At 39.0% G+C, this 21,910-nt stretch overlaps 1 protein-coding gene across 1 annotated transcript; it reads right to left on the bottom strand.

Annotated features, from left to right (window-relative positions):
• Window positions 1-752: 752 nt before the first annotated feature.
• On the bottom strand, window positions 753-18,837 carry LOC111873362 (synaptic vesicle 2-related protein). The gene is made up of 13 exons (XM_023868020.2): window positions 18,364-18,837; window positions 17,345-17,552; window positions 15,216-15,400; window positions 12,892-12,963; window positions 12,672-12,796; window positions 12,445-12,508; window positions 10,209-10,334; window positions 8,402-8,613; window positions 7,999-8,174; window positions 6,068-6,179; window positions 4,292-4,376; window positions 2,945-3,034; window positions 753-1,376 (listed from the first exon to the last, which is right to left on the bottom strand). The coding sequence occupies exons 2-13, from the start codon at window positions 17,538-17,540 to the stop codon at window positions 1,239-1,241; spliced, it is 1,581 nt and encodes a 526-aa protein (XP_023723788.1). The 5' UTR covers window positions 17,541-17,552; window positions 18,364-18,837; the 3' UTR covers window positions 753-1,238.
• Between the last annotated feature and the right edge of the window lie 3,073 nt (window positions 18,838-21,910).

Below are 21,910 nucleotides of genomic sequence, written 5' to 3'. Positions count from 1 at the left end.
ATTAATGATCCATACATATTCTATATCTCAAAAATAATTATTTTTTTTCTAAAACATCTGAGGGTATATCACACCTTATGGAAGAAGAGCCCAGTGCCTTCGTCCCATCATAATGTTCAACGTAGAACCTAATAAATTCCTAATGACAACATAACAATCTATGTGAGTATCTGATGACGCACCCTTGAAGATGTTTTAGACATGTAATACTGTAGTTTCTTATATGAACTATGTTCCCTCCAGTCAAATTCACATAACTCCTCATACTGTGTAATATCAATTTAACGTTCTACTGATGTATTCTTTGACTCGAGTCATTGTGAAGATACACGGTTCAAATGCAGTCCACGGGAAACTAAACTTGGTCTCAAAACACCCATGTCAAGGGCATAAAACTCTTGACACGGTCACATGCTATTGTATATAATTAAAATATCGATCTTGCAACTTAAACTTAACATAAATTAATATAGGTACAACACTGCTGACAGCCCCTTTTCATTTCATGAAGTGGAAAGGGGGGGGGACAGAGGGTAAAAGGTAAAGTTGTTGCTGTGCTTCACTAATGAAGCACCACACCATGAAGGCATATGGGGGAGTGGTCAGCTTGAAGCCCTGGCCACTTTATCCCCGGTGGAAAGAGCCCCAGTACCCATTGGATAGGAGGCTGGGTGGGACCCAGAGCCAGTCTGGATGACACGGAGAAGAGAAAATTCTTAACCCTACCAGGACTCGAGCTCCAACACCTCAGTTGTCCAGCCCATAGCCAGTTGCTATACTGATTGTACTATCCCAGCTCTCCAAAATAAATATAAAAAAGAACAGAATTAGAGAACCTTGAATTCAAAATTTGGTAACAGAGCTAATGTGGTTTTGGCTATGTAAAGAGACTGGATAGAACAAGGATGCCTGGAAGGGCTTCAGAATTAAAACTTCTATGGGATGACGTGGAACAAGATGCTTTAGCCAGATACCAGAACACACCATGGGAGATGTTACATGTCAGCCTTGACATAGGGAAATTAATACCATGAAAGCCTATGTAACAAGCGAGGAGACTTCCCACTTTCAACAGGTGTTTTGTATATATAAACTAACTTCCATAGTGTATGACCAGCCAAGTTATGGGTCAGGGTCATCATTGCAAAACCTTAAAGTAATTTACATTACCAGATTTGACTATATCTTACATGAAGAGATCCCACTGTATTGCAGAATGCAACTGAGGATAGTCACTTTCACGATCTCTGTGCTACAGTTTCCACCATCTCACGATCTTTTGTTTCAATAGGAAGAAAGAAGCATGCCACAGCTGCTAACAAGGCTGCCAACCCATACACAGCTGTTGCGAACATTAGAGATGACTGCATGAGAACCTAAATGGTAATCATAACAAAATTTGTAATGAGCAGGACCCGGATTTCGATGACCTGAAAATATTTAAAAAAATCCAGAAAAATGACCTAAAGGAGAAAAGAAAGAACACTTCACTTTCATGTTATTCACATTTCAGAAAACATATGAAGAAAATGGGCAAAAATGACAAGAAATACCCTTAAAAGTTAAAAAAATTACCCCCAAAATGAAAAAAGTACATATAAAATTTACATTTCTGTAAACAGCAGCTCATACCCGAGATATATATATATTCAAGAGCATCGCATAGGATACAAGGAAAAAAAAAATGACATGTCATCAAAATCTGGTAATGAGGATTTGGGATTTCTGGGAAGTGACATCATGTAGTCTGACAGATCGTTACTGATGTTTCAGAGGAATATGCTGCCTCTGTCTTCAGAGCAGATCTACCCACCTATGGTATCACATCCTAGAAGATGGTAATCTTTAGTCATTGCTTTGAGAACTTCAATCTTACACAGTAAACATCCATAAGGAGGCTATTCTAACAAATGTCTGCAGTTTCAAAACACTCTTCTACCCTCAAGATGAAGGCATGATGTTTATCTGAAATGTTAGTAAATGATCTATCAGAATGTACAGCATCACATCCCAGAAACAATGATTTTCATAGTCGCTGCAAGGAAAACCTCAAATCTCACATAATTCTAATATAATTATATTAGATTATAATCATACATCATGGTCTATAGTATAGCTGCATTATGTATATATGGTATGTTTAAGGCCCTCTATTGTACACTGAAGTTACAGTGTCAAATGAGATTTAATAAAATGGCCAATTTCACGAAGAAGTCTTTATTCATTATTCAAGGAATTCCCCACTTCTTATGGAAACTGAAGGTACGCGTTCACAAAAGCCTGCCATTGAACCCTATCATGAACAACAGTGTCAGAACCTGTACGTTCATTCATATTCATTCATATTTAATGCGTCTTCCAGAGATATATGTATATAGATATAGAATCCATCATCGTTTATACTAGATAACAAAATAATAATAATAAGATTTTTAATCGTAAAAAATAAATCCGACAAAACATAAAACATACACATGCTTCTATGAGAGGCCACATATAATGTATCACAAACTGTGCAAGGTAACACTATAATAAAATAATTGATCATACAATGTAAATCTGACTGTACACCCATTGCACAATAACAATCATTTATGTACAAAATATAAAACATGCACATACATCTGCAATAGGCCACATAATGTCACTCTTGTCATCGTAATACATGGTTTAATTATAAAATCTTATTGTTTTAATCCTATTTCTAGTAATCTTATTGTTTTAATCCTACTTCTAGTAATGTTTCAATTAAAAAAATCATCAATGGTAACAAAAGGAATTCTACAATAAGAATGTTGTCATCTTAGATTTAAAACTACTACCCTCCCACCTATATTTGGGTATCCCAAACCGAGGTCTCTTCCTTTGAGGTTTTCCATTTACAATTGTGGCTGCATTTCTCAGCCCTCATACTGTTTACTGTAAGCTATGGGACACTGCTTACCTGTGCAACATACGGGGTTACCATGGCGCCAAGCCGGGCCATGGCGCTGCAAGTTCCCACACCGACTGCTCTCAATGGAGTTGGGTACACCTAAAAGTCACATAGTAAACATGCCACAGGAAAAACTGTCAAGTTTATTATAAATCTAATTAATGAGATATTGCCCTTAAGGCGTAGGAATCAGGATTCAAATCCCAGCAGGACAAGTGATTTCCCTGCTCCAAGTTTCCAGACCAGCTCTGGGGACCACCCAACCTTCTATCCAACACATATCAGGGTCTACTTTGTGGGGGATAAAGCAGCCTGAATGTAAAGCTGATCACTTACTAACATCCAGTGCTGAGACTAAGAATGCACACAGCTATACCTAACTAATACATATCAGAAATGTTATATTTTAGTGTCCTGTTGCACTGATTTATGCCCATGATTTATTCTGACCCTCTTACAGTGCATACATTTAATCACCTTACTCTTCTCTCTTGCACTACATGTTTCAGCACTAAAGTGCCATCTTCAGGTGCTTTTCGATGTACGTCAAACTACTGCATTGCATGCCCTGTTGTCTTTATACTAAAATAACTAAAATATATATTTGTCATATATATTGCTAAATTTTAAATATTAAAAATGTTAAAACTGTTCAGGATTTGTCATCCTTATGTCGTATCTCAGTACACGAGTCACACCTATCTTCTTCTGTCGGAGTATTCTTCCTACTTTCATCTGTATTGTGCTTTGCGTCGTGTCTTACTCCTGTGCAGTATAACACACGCAGTCACAATAAATGGAGGACTCTGTGGGTTCTTGATAACACAACAGGACCTTGTCATACCATGACTCTGATCATGCTTCCCAATATTATTATATGTTTCATGTTATGCAAATTTTTATGAAACGTATTAGTTTGCTCACTCACTCATGGAGCTGAGCCGTTTGAGAAGCTGCGAATTGTGCAGCTACTCAAGAATTTCCCAGCATTTTATAGAACCCAAAGGTTCATTACTGTGTTCACAAGAGTCCTATGATAGTCCCTATCCTGAGCCAGATCAATCCAATCCATATCTTCCCATTCTGTCTCTCTAAGATCCACTTTAATATTGTTCACCCGCCTACGCCTTGGTCTTCCCAGTGGTCTCTTTCCTTCTGGCTTTCCCACCACTCGTTTACCTGCTATAGTTAGAAATCCTCATGAGGTTACTTGAGTATCAGTTTCACTCAGAGCACAGGTAGCTTATAATGTGGGCACTGAGTCTGTTCCCCCACACCTGCTTAATACCAAGAGTGTGCTCTCAAAACATATTCCTCTATGAAAAGTAAGTTCTATGTATCCGGAACTGGTCTCACCTCTGGTGTATACACGTATGCAGCTTGGAACACTCCAGCTATGATACCTCGTGCTAAGAACAGCATAATGGTAAGAAATACACGACTGAAACAGGACAAAAAACGAAAATTTCAAGTATTGTAACGTTCATTTATGAAGAGCTCTGGCATTCAATACAAAATACTGAAGGTGACTTCAGGTAGCATATGTAGCTGGAGACAAGGCCAACAGACTTGAGGAGCCTTCTCTTTAAAACTTTCAGTGTCATCACTATACAGCAGGAATGATGAATAGGAAGGATCTGGAAGAAAGCAGTTATGATCTAATCAAAGTACTATCCCAGCATCTACCTGGGACTGAGGAAAACCATAAAGAATACTGGTCAGGACAGCCATGTTCTCACCAAGATTCAAACCAAGCATCCCCTGAATACAAATTTAGAATGACCTCTTGTTGAGGAGTCCTGTATAATCGGGTGCATCAGAAGCATGGTTAAATAAACCATGAATAAACAGGAATAAGTCACAGTGAACTGCTCACTGATGCTTACATAATGGAGAGTTATGCACTCAGGCCCTAATCCTACACATGTTCATTCCACCTGCCACAGTTTCGCCTTTGAAGAGTTGTATCTTCTGGGATATAATGCCACGTAATCCACTAAAAGTCAGCCAACATTCTGGAGGAACATGTCACCTCCATCTTCAGGGTAAAAAAATAATCTAAGCAAGAAACTACCATGAAAGCTTGCTACCTGTTTAAAGCTGGTTTCTTCTTTGACCCTGAAGATGGAGGTGACATGTTCCTCCTAAATGTTGGTTGACTTTCAGTGGGCTAGATAGTGTTATATCCCAGAAGACAGAACTCTTCATAACCACTGCTGTGAGAACCTCAAATCGTACAGCTTTGTCTTTTCCTTTTTTTTAATATTTTCTTCAGTGACGTATGCAGCCAAGGCTCTTCTTGTATCACTGTATCTACAAACTACACACTTCAGTTCCCTTTACAAACAACTGGAGACCCTGAAATCACTAAATACGGTATTCTCCTCAGTACAGTCACCATACTGGAAGACAAAACTGTGTATCTGAGAGGCTTTAATGTGATATTCACAGTATTTAATATTAAGGTAAAGTTTTCCCCGGTGCTCAATGAAGTAAGCACATGAAGGTGTATGGGGGAGTGGATGTATAGGTCCACATTTTCTTGTCCCTGGCACTAGCTGCAGGCGAGAGGACAGATTCATGCCCCAGCTGCTTTACTCCAAGGGAAAGAGCACCTGGTACCCATCGGACAGGTCGGCTGGACCCCACAGCTGGTCCGCACAACGTGGATTACAGAAAATTCTTGATCCTACTGGGACTCAAACTCTGACCCATCAGTTGTCCAGCCCATAGCCAGTTGCTATACCAACTACGCTATCCCAGCCCCTATTATTCAATATTAAGAGATTTTAAAATGTAAAATGAGCTGGGGCAGCTCAGTAGTATATCAATTGGTTATAGACTGGACAGCCAAAGAAATGGGGTTCGATTTCCAGCAGGGGAAAGAGATTTTTCTCTTCTTCACAGCATCCAGACTGGCTCTGGAGCCCAACCAGCCAACAGATATCAGGGCCTACATTTCCAGGGGTAAAGCAGGCGAGGGCGTTAAGACGACCACTTGACTTGACTGTCTAGTACCAAGGATGAATCTACAGCTCCACTCCCTCATATGTCTTCATGGTGTGGAACTTATTTAATTAAGCATACATAGAACTTCACCATTACCTTTACTACCACAATAATGGTACTTACTTATCAGTACAGACGAAGAGAAAGGAGATGCAAATTGTGAAAATTATAAACTGAACTGCCATTGTATTCTTCCTTCCGCACCGCTCAATTACAAATACTGTTGCAAATATGCCTGTAATCAAGGAAAATTATCTTCAGGCTTACAGAAGCTAATATGGGAAACCAAGATGTAATCCTTCCATTACCACATTCTTAAAGTACTGTTGTGTCCTTGCAGTGGGATTTTGTTGTTGTAAATAACAACAAAATACATTCTGGTGACTAGAACACTTCTAAAAAGTTTCTCGTATTGTAAAAAAAAAAATATATTATGGAACAGACACACCCAAAAATAATGGAAACAAATTCTATGAAGTATATTTTAAATTGCTACCAACATATAATGCTGAAACGTGGACATTTATAATGAAAAACCAATGTAAAATCCAGGCAACATGCATGACATCTCTGAGAAGCACTGAGGGGAAACCAAGAAGGGATACATATAAAGTGAAATTTTTAAAAAAGATGTTGGAATTAAAAATTTAATAGAGTTAAGACACTTTAGTCACGTAAAAATGGGTAGACCAGGGATACTGAGGAGGGCATTAATATTAAAATAGGACTATGACATGATGCATACTAAGATGTTTTAGCTAGGTAATATCAAAGACAGGAACAGGTTCCTCTAGAATACTGGTACCTTTTAGCAGGATACAGTACACCACATAGAACAAAGCGGAATTTATACTTTCTGGTATGAGAACCTCAAATCTCACAAGCACCGAAGACATCAAGAATAGAGGAAAGGAGCTGCCAATAAATCGAAAAGGGAACACTATTCGAAGAAGAAATTTGAGACTTTTTGTCCTTTTATCCACACAGAAGAGATCTGATGCAAAGTGACGGAAAAGTGCTTTTCATGAATGCAAAATATTAGGCATGAGAAGGAATCAAGAAAATATCAAGTCAAGACTTCAGAAACGTTTTGAGAATCAAGTTGGGAAGGAGAATTTTCTCTATTAGACAAAATTTTCACTGTAATCACAATTTACAAGACTAGCCACTTTTCTGTGGTACACTGATGCATGCTGTTTATCCTGTTCTGATGTCACATATAGGAATACTCACAGATGCTGTGTGAGAAAGTGTGTGGAAAAGTTGATTCATGCTAGTCACCAACCATTATGATTCTCATGGACTGGGTACATTGCATGTTACAGTGCAAAACAAGAGATGTCTGAACATTCTAAAACAGAAGACTGAAAAATCTACATTCAAATCAAGACTACTTTTTTTTTTCTCAATTTGATCTTGAAAATTTGATTCATACATGCCTATTATATTGTCGCATTGCCTATGTAACGCAACAAATAAATTCACACAGGGCTCAGATTTAGTGAACAAGTTTATTGGCCAATATCCTCCACATTTCCAAGTACGATTATCATCCACCTATAATGTCGCCAGACATTTCTTACAACACTGTTATGGTTACTTCTTGCACCACTAATTTCAGTGAAGTCTTCTGTTCCCTCGGAGCTACATGAAGACTGGCTACTCTTCTGAGGTCAGCTACAAACTGCAAACTGCACTCGTCTTGTTGAAGCTGGAGTCTTTTATAACCTGCTTTCAGACGGAATACAGCGCACTATGGAGGAGCCTTTGGTCTCGGACGCTGTTGTGCAACGAACCTTTTGTTGTCTTTTCATCTCCGCGGAAAGGCGTGTGATGCTTAAGGTATTCCTAGGCAACGGCCCACTGGTATTGCGTTTCCATGGAAGTATCCCTTCTGGATTCCTGGCAGCATGCAACAACATACTTATCCATGACTGACACAATGTGATTAACTTCTGAAAAATCACTGTATTTTCCTGACAAATAACAATTATGATTTCAGTAGTAGAAACATATTTGTTGAGAACCTCTGACAAATTTTCAATCCTACTAACCTGGAAATTCAGCTATTGTGGTCCACAACAAGTCAACATAGTCTCGTGTGGACAGCTCCTTGCAATCAGCTGCACATTCCAGGTCAGCTACTGTCCGACTCTGTTCTGCGCATGAAGTCTCAAACAGTTCTGTTGTCATCAGAACTACTCCATAGTAACAGAATGCACATACGATCCTACAACAAGCACAGCAGAACTCATGACACAATTAATACACACACTGTGATTTCTTTTCGTGTTACAGTAATGAGAGATTATAACGAAAATTATTCAAACTTTGATGAAGTAACAGATGCCATGGTTCCCCTAACCCCAAATTTCCATTGGTCTTGCCAGGAACAGTGCTCTTTAAAAGTATAACCCTCACAGTGGGCAAGGGAAGACACAAATAACAAAATCTCACCAAATGAACCAAAGCAGAAGAGAAGTCTTCCTAAGTTCAGAATGAAGCAAATGCGTAACACGTCCCCTTGGAGCAAGAGTGGCTGAATCATCCACCACAAGGCGGCCTAAAAGCATGGGCTTTCCATTCTCCTTAGCTACCCTCTGCAACGTTGCCAGAGCCTCGTCAGGTTGTCCTGATGCTACGTGAAATCTAGCACTCTCTGGTAACCACTGTAATCATACAAACGCATAAGACTGTAGTCTCTGAATTAACTCATCTCTCACCCAAGGGGCTATGGGGAGAGGAGTAGCAGCTGCCTGGATAGTGTGTGCATGCACAACTCTGTTCTGTCTGAGAAAGAAATAAACATTACCTATAGTAGCCTATATAGCCTATAGGAATTCATATAAAGGTGATGTGGGCTAATGTTTTTAGTTAGATGGCTAGTTCCTATGTAGTACCAAGGTACTTCGCACAGCAAGAGACAGCAAGTGTGAGGTAAAAAAAATTGATATAAACTGTATTTTCAAAACAGGAGAAACAACATGACCAGGTGACATACACAGTATACTGCGACACGATGCCTAAAAGTTGGAACTATGGAGTCAGAGAAATGTCATGAAAATGTCAACTGTTATGCAGCAGCCTGTTGAAACATGTGGCAATTTACTTGACCAACTGATCAGCCAGAAACCAGGAGTTGTCGAAGGGGGCATCAACACAAGTGAATCTGTCAAAGAGGACTGAATATGGATGAAGCCATTGGGCACAGAATTATTAGGGACAGTCTCAAGGTTAGTAGAGGCTGTTACAAAAGAAATGAGTATGTGAAGATATAACCAAGTAGAAAGACTTGGAAAGTAGTGTAGTTATTTGTACATTGTGAATAATAGCAAAGTACTGTAATTATCTGCAGTTAAGTGTAATAAGTATCCAATAAATTCAATTATCAACTCAAAACCCCTGTGTCTAGTCATTAACCTGTCAAAATATATACACAGACTTTTGAAGTTATTTCTTGCCTCCAAACAGAGCAGAATATAGTAGAATTAAAAGGGTCCTGCCCCTTATAATATAGCAGAAAGTTCTTCAATTTTAAATAAAGGTTACTGTCTCATGAGATGTGCTCTCAAATGGTCTTATCTAGTTTATCCTGTCTTTCCTCCGTTTCTTCATTCTGTCATCCTGGTCTGTGTGACCTCTGTTATAAGTCCCTAAAAATGTTTTGAATTTGGAGCACTCACTTCGGTGACTATCAAAGAGTATAAGTCTTCTGGGTTGTGATGCCACCAACTCCACGTCCTGTAGTCCGCAAGCAAACTATACCGACTGAGCAACTGCTGCTTGTCGGCGAAGTCAGAGCCAACTTTAGCAGATAGAGCGTGTCACATGATCAGCGCAACAGATCCCCATGGCCATTAATCTCAGTTTTCTAGATCAGAGCTGCTATTTCCTTGAAACAACTTCTCAATTATCCTCATGACGCTGAGGGGACCGGGTTCCAGACCCACTACTCCTCAGAAAATCTGGTAGTGTTGGGAATCAAACCTGGAACTCTGGATCTGTAGCCAGGAACTCTGACCACTAGACCACAGAGGCGGTCATTTCTCCAAAACAAATAAAGATTTATACGAAACTACATGGCAGTAAACCCAGAAAATTTTATTCTTCAACCAAATTAATGTTGCGCCTTTCCTCCCATCCACTCTGTCCTTGAAATAGGCTCTTTATGGCAGTTCATTTCTCTCTCTCTCTTCTAATTCTTGTGCGCTTCTAAGTTAATTTCAAATCTAAGTGTTCTGTCAGGAAGCAAAACAGCACTCACTGGTGTGATGAGAGCAAAGGCCAGAAGTGGGATCGTTGAAAGTGCAAGCAGCCATTGCCAGCCTAGCGTAGGCATTACAATCAGGGCCAGCAGCACCTCAAAACATGCCCCCAGTGCCCAGAAACACTGAAACACACAAACATCTCAGGTACTGACTACTGTAATCATTATTCCATACTTACACTCTGGAAGTTTAATATAGAAAACAAGCGTTCAGAAATTAAAATTCTATTAATATGAGAATCAGAAAATGCTTCCAAGCAAGAAAGTTGAAACAACAGAATCCCCTGGAAACTGACACATGTATTAAACGCTCCCCATGACCTTGTTTTGGCTAAATAAACACAATGTTTTGGAAACTGGCTCTTTCTGTCATCAGACAAAAATATTAAACCTATTCAGCCCAAACTGCTAAAGTGAATAGGTTTCACATTTTCACCTGATTATGAAAACTGAGCCAGTTTCCAAAAGAGTAAGCTTCTAAAACCAAAACTAGATGATGGACAATATTTAATACACATGAGTTTAATAACAAACCCTGTTGTAAGCCTTCAAACTCTGAATGTCAGGAAATTCTATAAAAGAGGGGAGAAAATGCACATATAGAATAGGCAACAGTTTCTATTATGTAGCACCAAGAGCCTGTTAGATGAATAATCTGCATAATGTTCCCCCATGAGCATTAAAAATAGGCTCGAGAAGAGGGGACATTACACAAGAAATAAGCACTGAACTAAGGGAAACTTAGCACTGACATTACTGACGTAGAATCACTGAAACTGTACATTAAATGAGCAAAAACATTAAATCAGGGAAGAGTGAATGGATTTCACTGCATTTACTCATAATAAGAAACTAATTATCATCAACACTTACGAGTTCACATCTAAAAATATGGCAAACTCTTGTTATAATGGGCTAATGGTGTCCATTATTACCAATTTCCACTACAACTGAGTGAAGGGGTAGTCACACAAGTGTGCCATAGAATACACAGGCAATACATGGCAGAAACATACATCTACTCAATGTGATCAGTTTCAAACTACAAAACCTTCTCAACACCTCAGTATCTCCAAAAATTCAAAATCGTACACAGCCATATTTTGTCCATTATATCCGGGTCTGTCATAATGACAATTTACCGCAATTCTATCATAAAACTTTATGGTACAGCAAGTTGTGGTACACGCAGCCATTAGCAAGTCCAGAAGCTTTCAGTGTTGTTATGAAATTCTGAAGAAGTATCTACAAAAGTCATAGGAGCATAAACGATTTATTTACAACATTTTAGATGAATAACCAGGAGCATTACTACTGTGATGAACAAATGCTTATGGCGGCTTGCTGACAGGTGATTGAAGCTGATAAGTTTGATCACACTGTATGTACACCTCCCTGCTGTTTTCTCCTCACCCCTCAAGATCCCAAGTACTGATGGAAAGAAATACTATGGTCCTGCCACAATTCAAGATCCCTAGTCCCACTTCCGATTTTGGTGGAAGAACAGTAGCCTGTTATCACATTTTCATTCCAATTCCAAACATCAAAGCGTGGAGTCATACGTCTGCAATGATGACAGTAAATAACATTGTGCCCAGTGGTAAAAAGCAGACTCATCTAGCTGCCTCTTGTTCACTGCTTGCTTAGCACATCTATGTCCCTGAAGATGGAGGCAGAAAACTTCTACTGCACTATATGGCATCGCACCCCAGAAGATAGTACACTTCATACTAAATACTGTGAGAACATCAAATCGAGTTTCCCTTTTACTGCTTAAAAATATTATTTTCAACTTTGGACACTACCAAGTTTTATTAAAACCACTGTTTTGGAAACTGGATCTATTTATATTTTCAGGCAAACAGGATACAAAGGAAGGCATATTCCATTGGACACCTCGGTTAAGTCACTCTTAAACCAAAGATAACATCATCAGAAGTCAATACAAAATATTTACAGTGAAGATCATCTGTGTGCGATTCATTTCAAAATGCAGAATTAAACTAAAAGCTAAAGAATCATGCCTTAACATTAAAATCAGCCTATAAACCAAGATACATTCATGTTCAGATTAAGTGATCTTAAGAACTAAGAAACTGGGAAATAGAATGTAGTATGTTAGTTGATCTGTACAAAGATTGCTGTTAAATAGTCCTTTCCCAGAAGCCATGAACCTGAAAGAGTAATAATGCAAAAGATGCAAAGTTTCATTTTAGCAACTGGGAACACTCACATCCAACAGGACAACACACTTTGCTCTCTGCTTCGTTGGCAGGAACTCCGCATACAGAGTCACACTGAAACATAATAAATTATCCAGCCCTCTGACAACCTGAGCATAATACATACTGAAAAGTGATTACAGCAATATATGTCAAAGAGGCTCTAAGAGGCCAAATTACAATGATGATATCAGGAAGAACATACTCCATATTATAGTTTCTAAAAGAATTCACTTACGACTGAGGTACGCATCCTATGGCGAATCCCACAAGCCCACGAAGAAACAGGATCCACAGGAAATTCGGTGCCAATGAACTCAAGAGGCCGTAACAGAATAAAAGCACAGCACACAAAGTCAGTGCCTGAAAAATTTGAAGATGGGAAGAGATTATGTTATTTATATCTTCAATAGATACAACATAACAAAAACTGAGCTGTGGATAGTACTTCAACTAACCTGTTTTCTTCCATATCGATCACTCAAGTTTCCCCAGAATGTAGAACTAAGCATCATACCTAGAAATACAATCTGAAACAGGAAGGAAATCACACTTTCAGTGAACCAGTAGAGTAGATACAGTGTCAAAACACTGCCTCTTCTTCTGCTTCTAGAATCGTTTCAGCTCTATACAGGCCACTGAAATTAAATAAAATTTCTGGTAAGTATGCAAGGAGAAATAAGAATAGATAAAATGAAAATTGAATTTTTTAAAAGTTGGAATTCAGAACTTGTTAATTGGGACAGGGGAGAAATTATTATAATGGTTTTGCCATGGAAAATAATTTACAATGATACCAGAAAGGGCTTTAGAATTAAACTTTAAAAGAAAGAAACCTATGGAATGACCCAGAACAAGAAAGTTTAGCCAGGTACTGAAGACATTTAGATGAGAGAAAAGAACTGCCAAGCAATCAGAAACAAAAGACTGTGGAACAAAAGAAGGGACCTGGAGACTTTTCATCCATCAAACCACATAAAATGGAAAACAATGCTAGCAGAACATGGGTCCATGGATGAAACATATCCAATATCTCTTACTTTCTGACAATTTCCTTTCTTCTTCTGTATTTCAGCATCCTGTTACAAATATTTAACGAAATGTCTATGTATTCACAGTCAGTCTATAAGGCAACAGTTGTTTTATTCACCATTTAACACTCAACACGACATGTTTCGGCCATAGATGGCCATCTTAAGGTGTTTCAATATGTCCAGCTGTTACACTGTTCTGAAGTGCACTAAATCGCGCGTTGCAGTCCACTTAAAATAACATAAATAATTGAATGTATAAGGGGTGGGCCTTCTTAGCCCTTGCACCACAACAACAGTGATCTATTGTGCCTAACATAAATAATTACTTAAAATCCATTAAAATCTTCTATTAAATTTTTTTGTAAAATCCTATTCCACCTCATAAGGGGTGTCGTCCACTAGTTTATAGAGATATGTGTTTATTCCAGAAAGTAAGTTTCAGCAGCCTGTTTCCCTGTTCATTAGCCCATTGTTTTGCTACGTCTGTAATCTGTAATATGTCTCTTGCTTGTGTGTTGTTCCCTCTAGCAGCGCGTGGAGCTGTTTTCACTTCTTTCTTTCTTTCTTTTTTTATTTTTTATTTCTGGCCAGATCTCTCTCCTTTATGATTCCAGCATCCACACTGTGGAAGGCAATAATGTCAAGTAAGGGCCTGCTTGCTGTGGTGAGGCACAGTACCACCACAGAAGCTGAGAAGGACCAACAAATGAACAGTGGATATTAATAATGTTTTCATACCACAAAACCCTTGGAAAGACTGACGGATTTATAAGACGCCACAATAAACGCTACCATGCTGAAAGTACACAATGCTGCAATAGTTAACACTTTTAAAAATATGGTATTTTGATTACACCCAGTGTTATTAACTCCACATGAACTTCAATGAAGATCACCACTTGATGTAACTTGATCAACCTGCAAATTTGCATTTGCTTTCTGAAACTATACTACAAAACCCAGATTTACTGTGCTGGGTTGACAGTAAATTCAAGCATGCTAAATATATTTTTATTTTACTTATTCATAATTTATTTAATGATACTGTTAAACAGATCAAACTATATACCATTAAAGGAAAGGACATGAAATTTGCTAATTTCAACTGAATTGACTTGAGGTGGGGACAACCTACAGATGCACCTATATCACATTATAAGGACCTCTGTGTGCCTCCAAAGCACCCTGACATTAGTGCTACAGCTAAAAACATCCTGCATGAGGATTTCCTAGTACTTACAGTTTCTAAAAATGTACTGAATTATTTAAAGATACCAACAGGATGTCAGAATGTTAGGGTGATGGGTGCATAACAAATTAGAAAGAAAGAATTTGCTCAGAAAGACTGGTGATAAACATGGCAAAATTCAGTCAGGGTAATCGGAATTCCAGCTGAAACGGAAACCATGCACGTCCTGAATTCAAGTCACAGGTATCACCACTTAAGTCAACTTAGTAAGCAGAATGTGGAAGCAACAGTCTTTCCTTAACTTGATCTGCTACCCTGACATGTGCCTGGAGGGAATAATGGAAACTACAAGAAAACCCAGTCTGGACAGCTTGTAGTTGGCCTGGTATCGGAAATTAGGAATGTCCCAAGATGAAATATGAGTGCCACCCACTCGATTGTGACATCTGGCATGCTGATTATTGTGTACATACTATTACATGAGGAAAGGTGTTTCATTCCACAAGTTTTTCCAAACCTCTTCATGTCTTATATTATTAACGGAGTCCAAGACACTTACCGTGGTGGTAAGCGCCTGCTGGTATCGTGTGATATGCCAGTCACAGTGCAATGCAGGTGAAAGGATACTGAGTATTGTCATTTCCATACTGTCTGCCATCCAGCAGAGGCCAGTGAACAGAGATAGTTTCACTTGAAACCTCCCGAAGCCAAATGCATTCACTGCCTGTGTCACAGTAAATGTATCTGCAGGAAGAAAATATGTATTACACTTAACACAAACAGTGCACGCCCAGTACTGCTGTCTACGTTACGAATTGCTCTAACACTAACAAATATTTTTAAGGATTGCATCCTGTTGTGTATATACAATGAACATATATATAATTTTTACCATCTACATAACAATATTTTATTATTTATTTATATAGGACACACTACATGTTTCGACCTCAATGGGTCATCTTCAGGTGCTGCAAGTTTCTCACATACTGTTACTGAACTGAAATGCTAACATTCCCATTTTTATAAATGGTTTGTATAAATTAGTTTTATGTTCATTCACAATATTTACAAAACTTAGATTAACAGAAACTAATCTGTACGAACCATTTAGAAAAATGGGAATATTAGCATTTCAGTTCAGTAACAGTATGTGAGAAACTTGCAGCACCTGAAGATGACCCATTTGAGGTCAAAACATGTAGTGCAAGCTATATAAATAAATAATAAAGTATTGATGGTAAAAATTACATACATATTCATAATAGTAACAGATATTTATAGTTAAATATACTGAAATGAATCTCATGGGTAAATTCCTACCCATCTCTCCCTTGAATTACTATGCGTACCCCTCCAGCATATGTGATCCGGGATAGTGCAGGCGGTATAGTAACTCACTACAGGCTGGACAACCAAGGGATCAGAGTTCAAGCCCTCGTGAAAAGAAAGGAATTTTCATTTCTGTATGTCATTCAGACTATCTCTGGGGCCCATTCAACCTCCTATCCAATGGGTACTAGGAATAAAGCGGCTGAGGCGTGAAGCTGACCACTCACCTTGCTGGGGTCAAGAAAATGTGGGTCTATATATCCATTCCCCCATACATCTTCATGGTATGCTTAATTAGTTAAGCACAGGGACAACTTTATCTTCTTTTTTACCTCTTCAGTATATTGCTCTCCATTCCTTCAAGCCATCGAGTCTTACTGTTCACCATGTGATAACTGTCGCTAGGGACAAGGGTTTTGATCTGGCTGACATTGGCCAGAACATGATGGAGGAGAATACAACAGCAGCCACAAAGAGAGAAGCCTTGAGCACTGCCATCCCTACAGGTTGGCTCACATGCTAGCACATGACTTACATTTTGGAGGTACCTGATTTGAGTCTTGACTTGACTACAGTATTTTGATTTCATTGTGCATTCACTCTCACACACTCTCTCTCTCTTCTCCCGCTGCTCCCACTTTGCAGCATAGGGCATCCCTGAAATGCTTTGTTTCACATCAGTCGCTTAATCCTAAGACCATTGGTAGGACTTCTTGGAAAAGGAATCAGCCTGTCACAAAGTGCATCCGGATCAGCTTGAATTTGAAATAGAAGAATAAGAACAATAACAAAGCCACTACCTACACAAACATAGAATGAATACAGACAGACACCCATGCCTTGAATTGGATTCAAATCCACAATCCTAGTGCTTGAGCAAATGAAGACAGGGCTCCATTCACTGCTCATGTCAAAGTGAAGCATACAAAGGAAAGAGAGATACATTATACAGTATAAAGGCTAAAGAAAAAAACTGTTCCTGTGCTTAACTAATTAAGCAGTATCCATGAAGGTGTTTGGAAGGGTGGCTGTAGAGATCCACATATTCTTTACCTCAAAACTACTTGGAGGTGAGCGGTTAGCTTCATGACCCATCTGCTTTACACCTGGCAAAAAGGCCCCCAGTACCCATTGGATAGGAGGCTGGGTAGGCCAAAGAGCTGGTCTGGATATTGTGCAGAGAAAAATCTTGCCTGTACTAGGAAATCAAATTCTGACAACTTTGCGGTCCAGCCTGTAGCCGGTCGCTATACCAGCTGCACTATCCTGGATTCACAATATACCAAGAACAAAATTCTGAATGTTGAATGCTTGGTTCGGTGGTTATCAATTAAATTATCATTCAATTTTACAAACCATCAGGTACAACAGATACAGATGTCATTTCTATTTCATCCGCTTCTGCTATGTGATTGTCATAATGATCCTCCAGTTGTCTTGGGACACTTGTTGCACTTGGCAGAGACTCCGTAACATGCTCATCTAGGTCCTCATACTCAGCTGCTGACCGCCCTCGTGTTGTCCGACGGACCGCAGACAGAATCTGAGACATCTTTACGAATTTCTACAAGCCAAAATAATGCAGTACTGATTTATTAACTAACTATATAAGGCAGAGACTTTCTTTAAAATACAGTATGGCAGTCACTCAGCTAGCCAGCAACTACCTCGCTTTTACACGACATAAAAATTCATTACCATGTCTACAGGAGCTCACCATTGTACCTTAACCTGAACCAGGTTGATCTGTCTTTGTGATACAAATTAATATCATACTACCAAGTAGCCTTTTCCTTTCAGGCTTTTAAAATAAAATTTTCCTTGCATTTCCCATCTCTCTCATGTTGTATATTGAATGCCCCATCTACTTCATCCACCTCAATCTAATTACCATAACAATACTATGGTGGTGAATACAACTTGTCACCTTCCCATTATGAAGTTTTCTCCAGTCTTCTATTACTGCCACCATTTCAGATCCAAATATTCTCCTCAGCAACACTCTGAATCTGTTTTATTTCCTTACAATTAAAAGCAGCACTTAACATTATGGTTCTGAATACTTTAATCGTTAAATTTCTATTTAGGTTATAGGGGGACAAAAGATTCTGATATGAAGTTTCCAGTATTCCCCAGTCTAGTCTACTCGTCAGCTTCTCTGTGGATGTAATTTTGTTTTGCTTCCAAATAAAAATTCACATGGCTACCATGCTGGTATTCCTCAAACGTTAAAAAACTTGTTTCAAAATTGACTTTGTAGTGTGACCTCAGGATGATCCTTACAATGACTTTCACGAAATTCGATTAACTAATTCAAAAGCCATGTGGTCAACAATGGTAATATCCATAATTAATCAGGAAGAAAGTGGTCATACCTTATTTTACGTACTGACATACCAGGAAAACGGCAAAACCTCAGCCAGATAACCGACCTCAAGGCTGAGAATCTAACCTATGAATTTACGAGGCGAAATGACGAAACATTTAGATGTGGTCTGCGACTGTATTGACAGTCGCATCAGACAACTGTAAATTTAACTCCTTCGAAGGTTATGCCACATCAAACATATTACACGCTGTTGTTCACACAAGATGTCCAATCCACGTCAGAACTGTCAAATCGGAGTCACTGATGCGTACGTTCAATACTTAGCAATGTATTATAATTCATACACTTTTATCATGCAATTAGGGGTGCGAAACTTCCAGCTTCTGCTAATATGGCTGTGAACGCACAACACTGACACATATAAGTCCTTCGTATATCTTTCACACTGCTACAGCAGGAACGTCCAAACAATTCTGACTTCCGAATGGCTCTGCACCAGTTTCCCCGTTACAACCGTTATAACGGTTATAACCTTTCGCTCCTTGCCGTGTGAAGTTAGTGTTGAGCACAATGGATGAAAACTATCGAACAATTCGATTGTTGCAAAGTACCGCGTAATTTTAAATCTTAAAATCAATAGCCTGAATTTGTTCGCTTTCACGAGAAACTCGATTAATTTAATTTTTGAATATGCCACATTTACTATATTTATTCTGAAGGTAAAACAAATGTAATAAAATTCTTAACAAAAACAAATCACAATATCCATTAAACGTTGGATATAATGATACATATATGGAGGCAGTAAATATAAAATTCCTTGGCTTACAAACTGATAATCATTTACACTAGTAAACACATCGCATATTTGGTTCTAAAGCTAAGTGGAGCATGTTATACACTTAGATTTATCTGGCATATCAGCAACACTGACATTCTCAGATCAATTTATTTTGTTTACTCTCACACTTTAATGAAGTATGGAATAAGTTTCTGAGCCTTCTTCTGTAGGTTAAACAGTTCTACTTATGAGCCAAATTGTTGGGCATGCGTAACGGGTGGGTGAGGGATGTGAACACAAAGTTTGGGAGAAAGTGGAAGTGCGAATATGGGCTAATACAGCAATTTCCTTTTCAACACAACTGAATGGATTCATTGGTTATGACAAATTAAAAACTGTGAGGTTTTAGGTTTTCACAGCTGTAAGGATTCATACTGTGATATTCTGGATTCTGACATCATATAGTTTTACCAACAATATTTTCTCCATCCACAGTCTGAGGGGATGTCATACTTTGGTAATAAGGGAATCAATTGGCAGAGAGTTCTCTATTTACAGATATTTCCATAGGCTACTTTCTTTTTCTGAACAAATGTATGCCAGTACTCTCATGGTATTCATACTGACTTAGAGGGGACAAATATTAACAGTCACCCCAAGCAGTAAGACCACTATCATATCTAGTGCACCCAAAATCTTGTTAGAACCCTTCAGAGCCCTAGTTGCAATACTGCAGCCAAAACCATCCTGACTGAGGCCCTTATGGTATCTATGTCTTACCATGATTTATATCTGAATATCTCTATCCTGTGCCTAGTCAAAGCTTGGCAATGACAAAAGTACATCATACGAGAATTCCTCCTCTTGCCCATACGTCCTGCATATGGTGCTTTCTGAGACGTTCATAATACATAGGTGTTGTGTCAGTGGTACAGTGGCCAGTCAATAACCATGTTAGCTATGTATACTGTTTCCTATCCAAGGCCAACACATCAACAGACACTTCATCTGCAGGCCTTTCAATGTAGACCTTTGACTGCCTCTATACTTGGTGAAGCACCCCAATGTTGGGAGTGTCTCTCCTTAATCTCAACCCAACACAAACATGGCAAGACTAAAATTGCTGGTTTATGAACAATGAATTGACGACTTGATCCCCCTCCAGCCAAGGCAACTGCCTCCTCATTATCTGAATCCCACTGTGACCAGGGAACAAAGGGAGTATAAGATTTTTTTTGACAAAACAGTGCACACACTGCCTGATCACATTCCTGGGCAAGCTTTGCTGTCATTCTTTATCTAATAAGGACCCTCAAAGCTACTTAGCTACATGAGCATGTTTATATGTGCTCACATACACAGACCCTTCCTGTACACCTGTATGCATGCATTAAAATGACAAAAATTTGTGCCTGGAACACTATGGCATGTGCACGTGAGTAGGATAGCCTATTCCCTGGCTTCACCCCACATACTCCTGCCCCAAACCTAAGAGTTACCCTGGACTCACCTATATATAATATTAGTCCTCTGGACTGAAGGGTCGCTGGCCAAGCTGATATCCAAAATTTGTCCAGCAGGTTCTTCACTTTGAAGGGCACCTGAAAAGCTATCACTGGTATCACTTTATCCTGACTCACTATGGGGAAAGGGATCTGATTCCATTAGCCAGTTGAACATCTGGACATGACCTATCACAAATTTATATCCTTGATCCTGTAAGCCAAGATCCTGGCCTCAGGCTCACGTGGAAGCTGGGATCATGGGTTCGAATCTCACACAAGGCACGGATGTCTGGTGTGTGTATGCATTTATTCTGTGTTTGTGTTGTCCTGCGTTTAGGTAGATACCTTGCAAAGAGCTGATCACCTGTCCAAGGAGTCTTACCATCTGTAAAATGAACATGAAACTGAGAAATCAGCCCTATGCTCCAAAATGGGAGTGAGAGGAGAGAAAAAAAATAGGTACCCAATTCAAGGATTATCAGCTTACCTAGTGAAGCAGTAGGCAAGCCTATTTGTTTGGATCATTACAGTTGATAAGTAGGAACACAAAGAAATCTATAAGCAGACAGTTTCTGTACATTAAAATATATTACAATACAGAAATACATACATACATTATAATTACAAGTAAACTCCTGCACCTGAAAGTATCATACACAGGCATGACATGTATTTTGTATTGATCCCAGTTTTGGTCCTCTATCTTGCTTTCAATCATTAACATTTCAATGGAGTTGAAATAATATTATTGTAGGTTGCCCATGGTTTTGCACTCTCCTATATGACTGTAGGCAAACCTGTATTGTAAGTTGTAAACAAAAGCAATTTGTAGAGAAATATATACCTGTATGTATGCAATTTTAGGCTTTCCCAGTAGTTATTGTTAATGTTTAGTCTGTACCTAATCCTTCCAGCTACACTGTGGCCCTGGGGTCAACTCAGCCTCTAACAGAAATGAGCACCAGAAAGATTCCTGGGGAGGCTGACAACCTCACCACCATCTGTGAGCCAATTGTCTGGATGATGTGGGAGCCTCAACCTCCCTCACCCCTATGGGCCTTCAAATCCTTTTATAGGGATAGTTTTACTTTGGGGGCACACAGTAGCATAGCTAGTTGAGGTACTATGTTACAAGCTTGAAGGTCGTGGGTTGAATTCCCAATGTAATTGGATTTTATCAAATTACCTAATCCTTCCAGCTGCACTAGTCCCTGGGGTCAACTCAGCCTTTAACAGAAATGAGTACCAGGAATCTTCTTGGGGGTAAAGGGTGGCCAGCACATAAGGCTGACAACCTCACCACCATC

The sequence above is a fragment of the Cryptotermes secundus genome, unplaced genomic scaffold, assembly GCF_002891405.2.
Source record: "Cryptotermes secundus unplaced genomic scaffold, Csec_1.0 scaffold2171, whole genome shotgun sequence".
Lineage (NCBI taxonomy): Eukaryota > Metazoa > Arthropoda > Insecta > Blattodea > Kalotermitidae > Cryptotermes > Cryptotermes secundus.
Note: the sequence above shows the minus strand (reverse complement) of the source record. Positions and strands in the feature narration are given on the sequence as shown.

What these genes read in the sequence shown, in the direction of transcription:
- LOC111873362 (XM_023868020.2), bottom strand. Translation starts at nt 17,540, where the DNA reads ATGTCTCAGATTCTGTCTGCGGTCCGTCGGACAACACGAGGGCGGTCA. An exon ending in CTTCTGCTTTGGTTCATTTG is followed by an intron (nt 8,175 to 8,401) that starts GTGAGATTTTGT and finishes TGCTTGTTGTAG; the next exon opens with GATCGTATGTGCATTCTGTT. An exon ending in CACAATAGCTGAATTTCCAG is followed by an intron (nt 6,180 to 7,998) that starts GTTAGTAGGATT and finishes CCTTGATTACAG; the next exon opens with GCATATTTGCAACAGTATTT.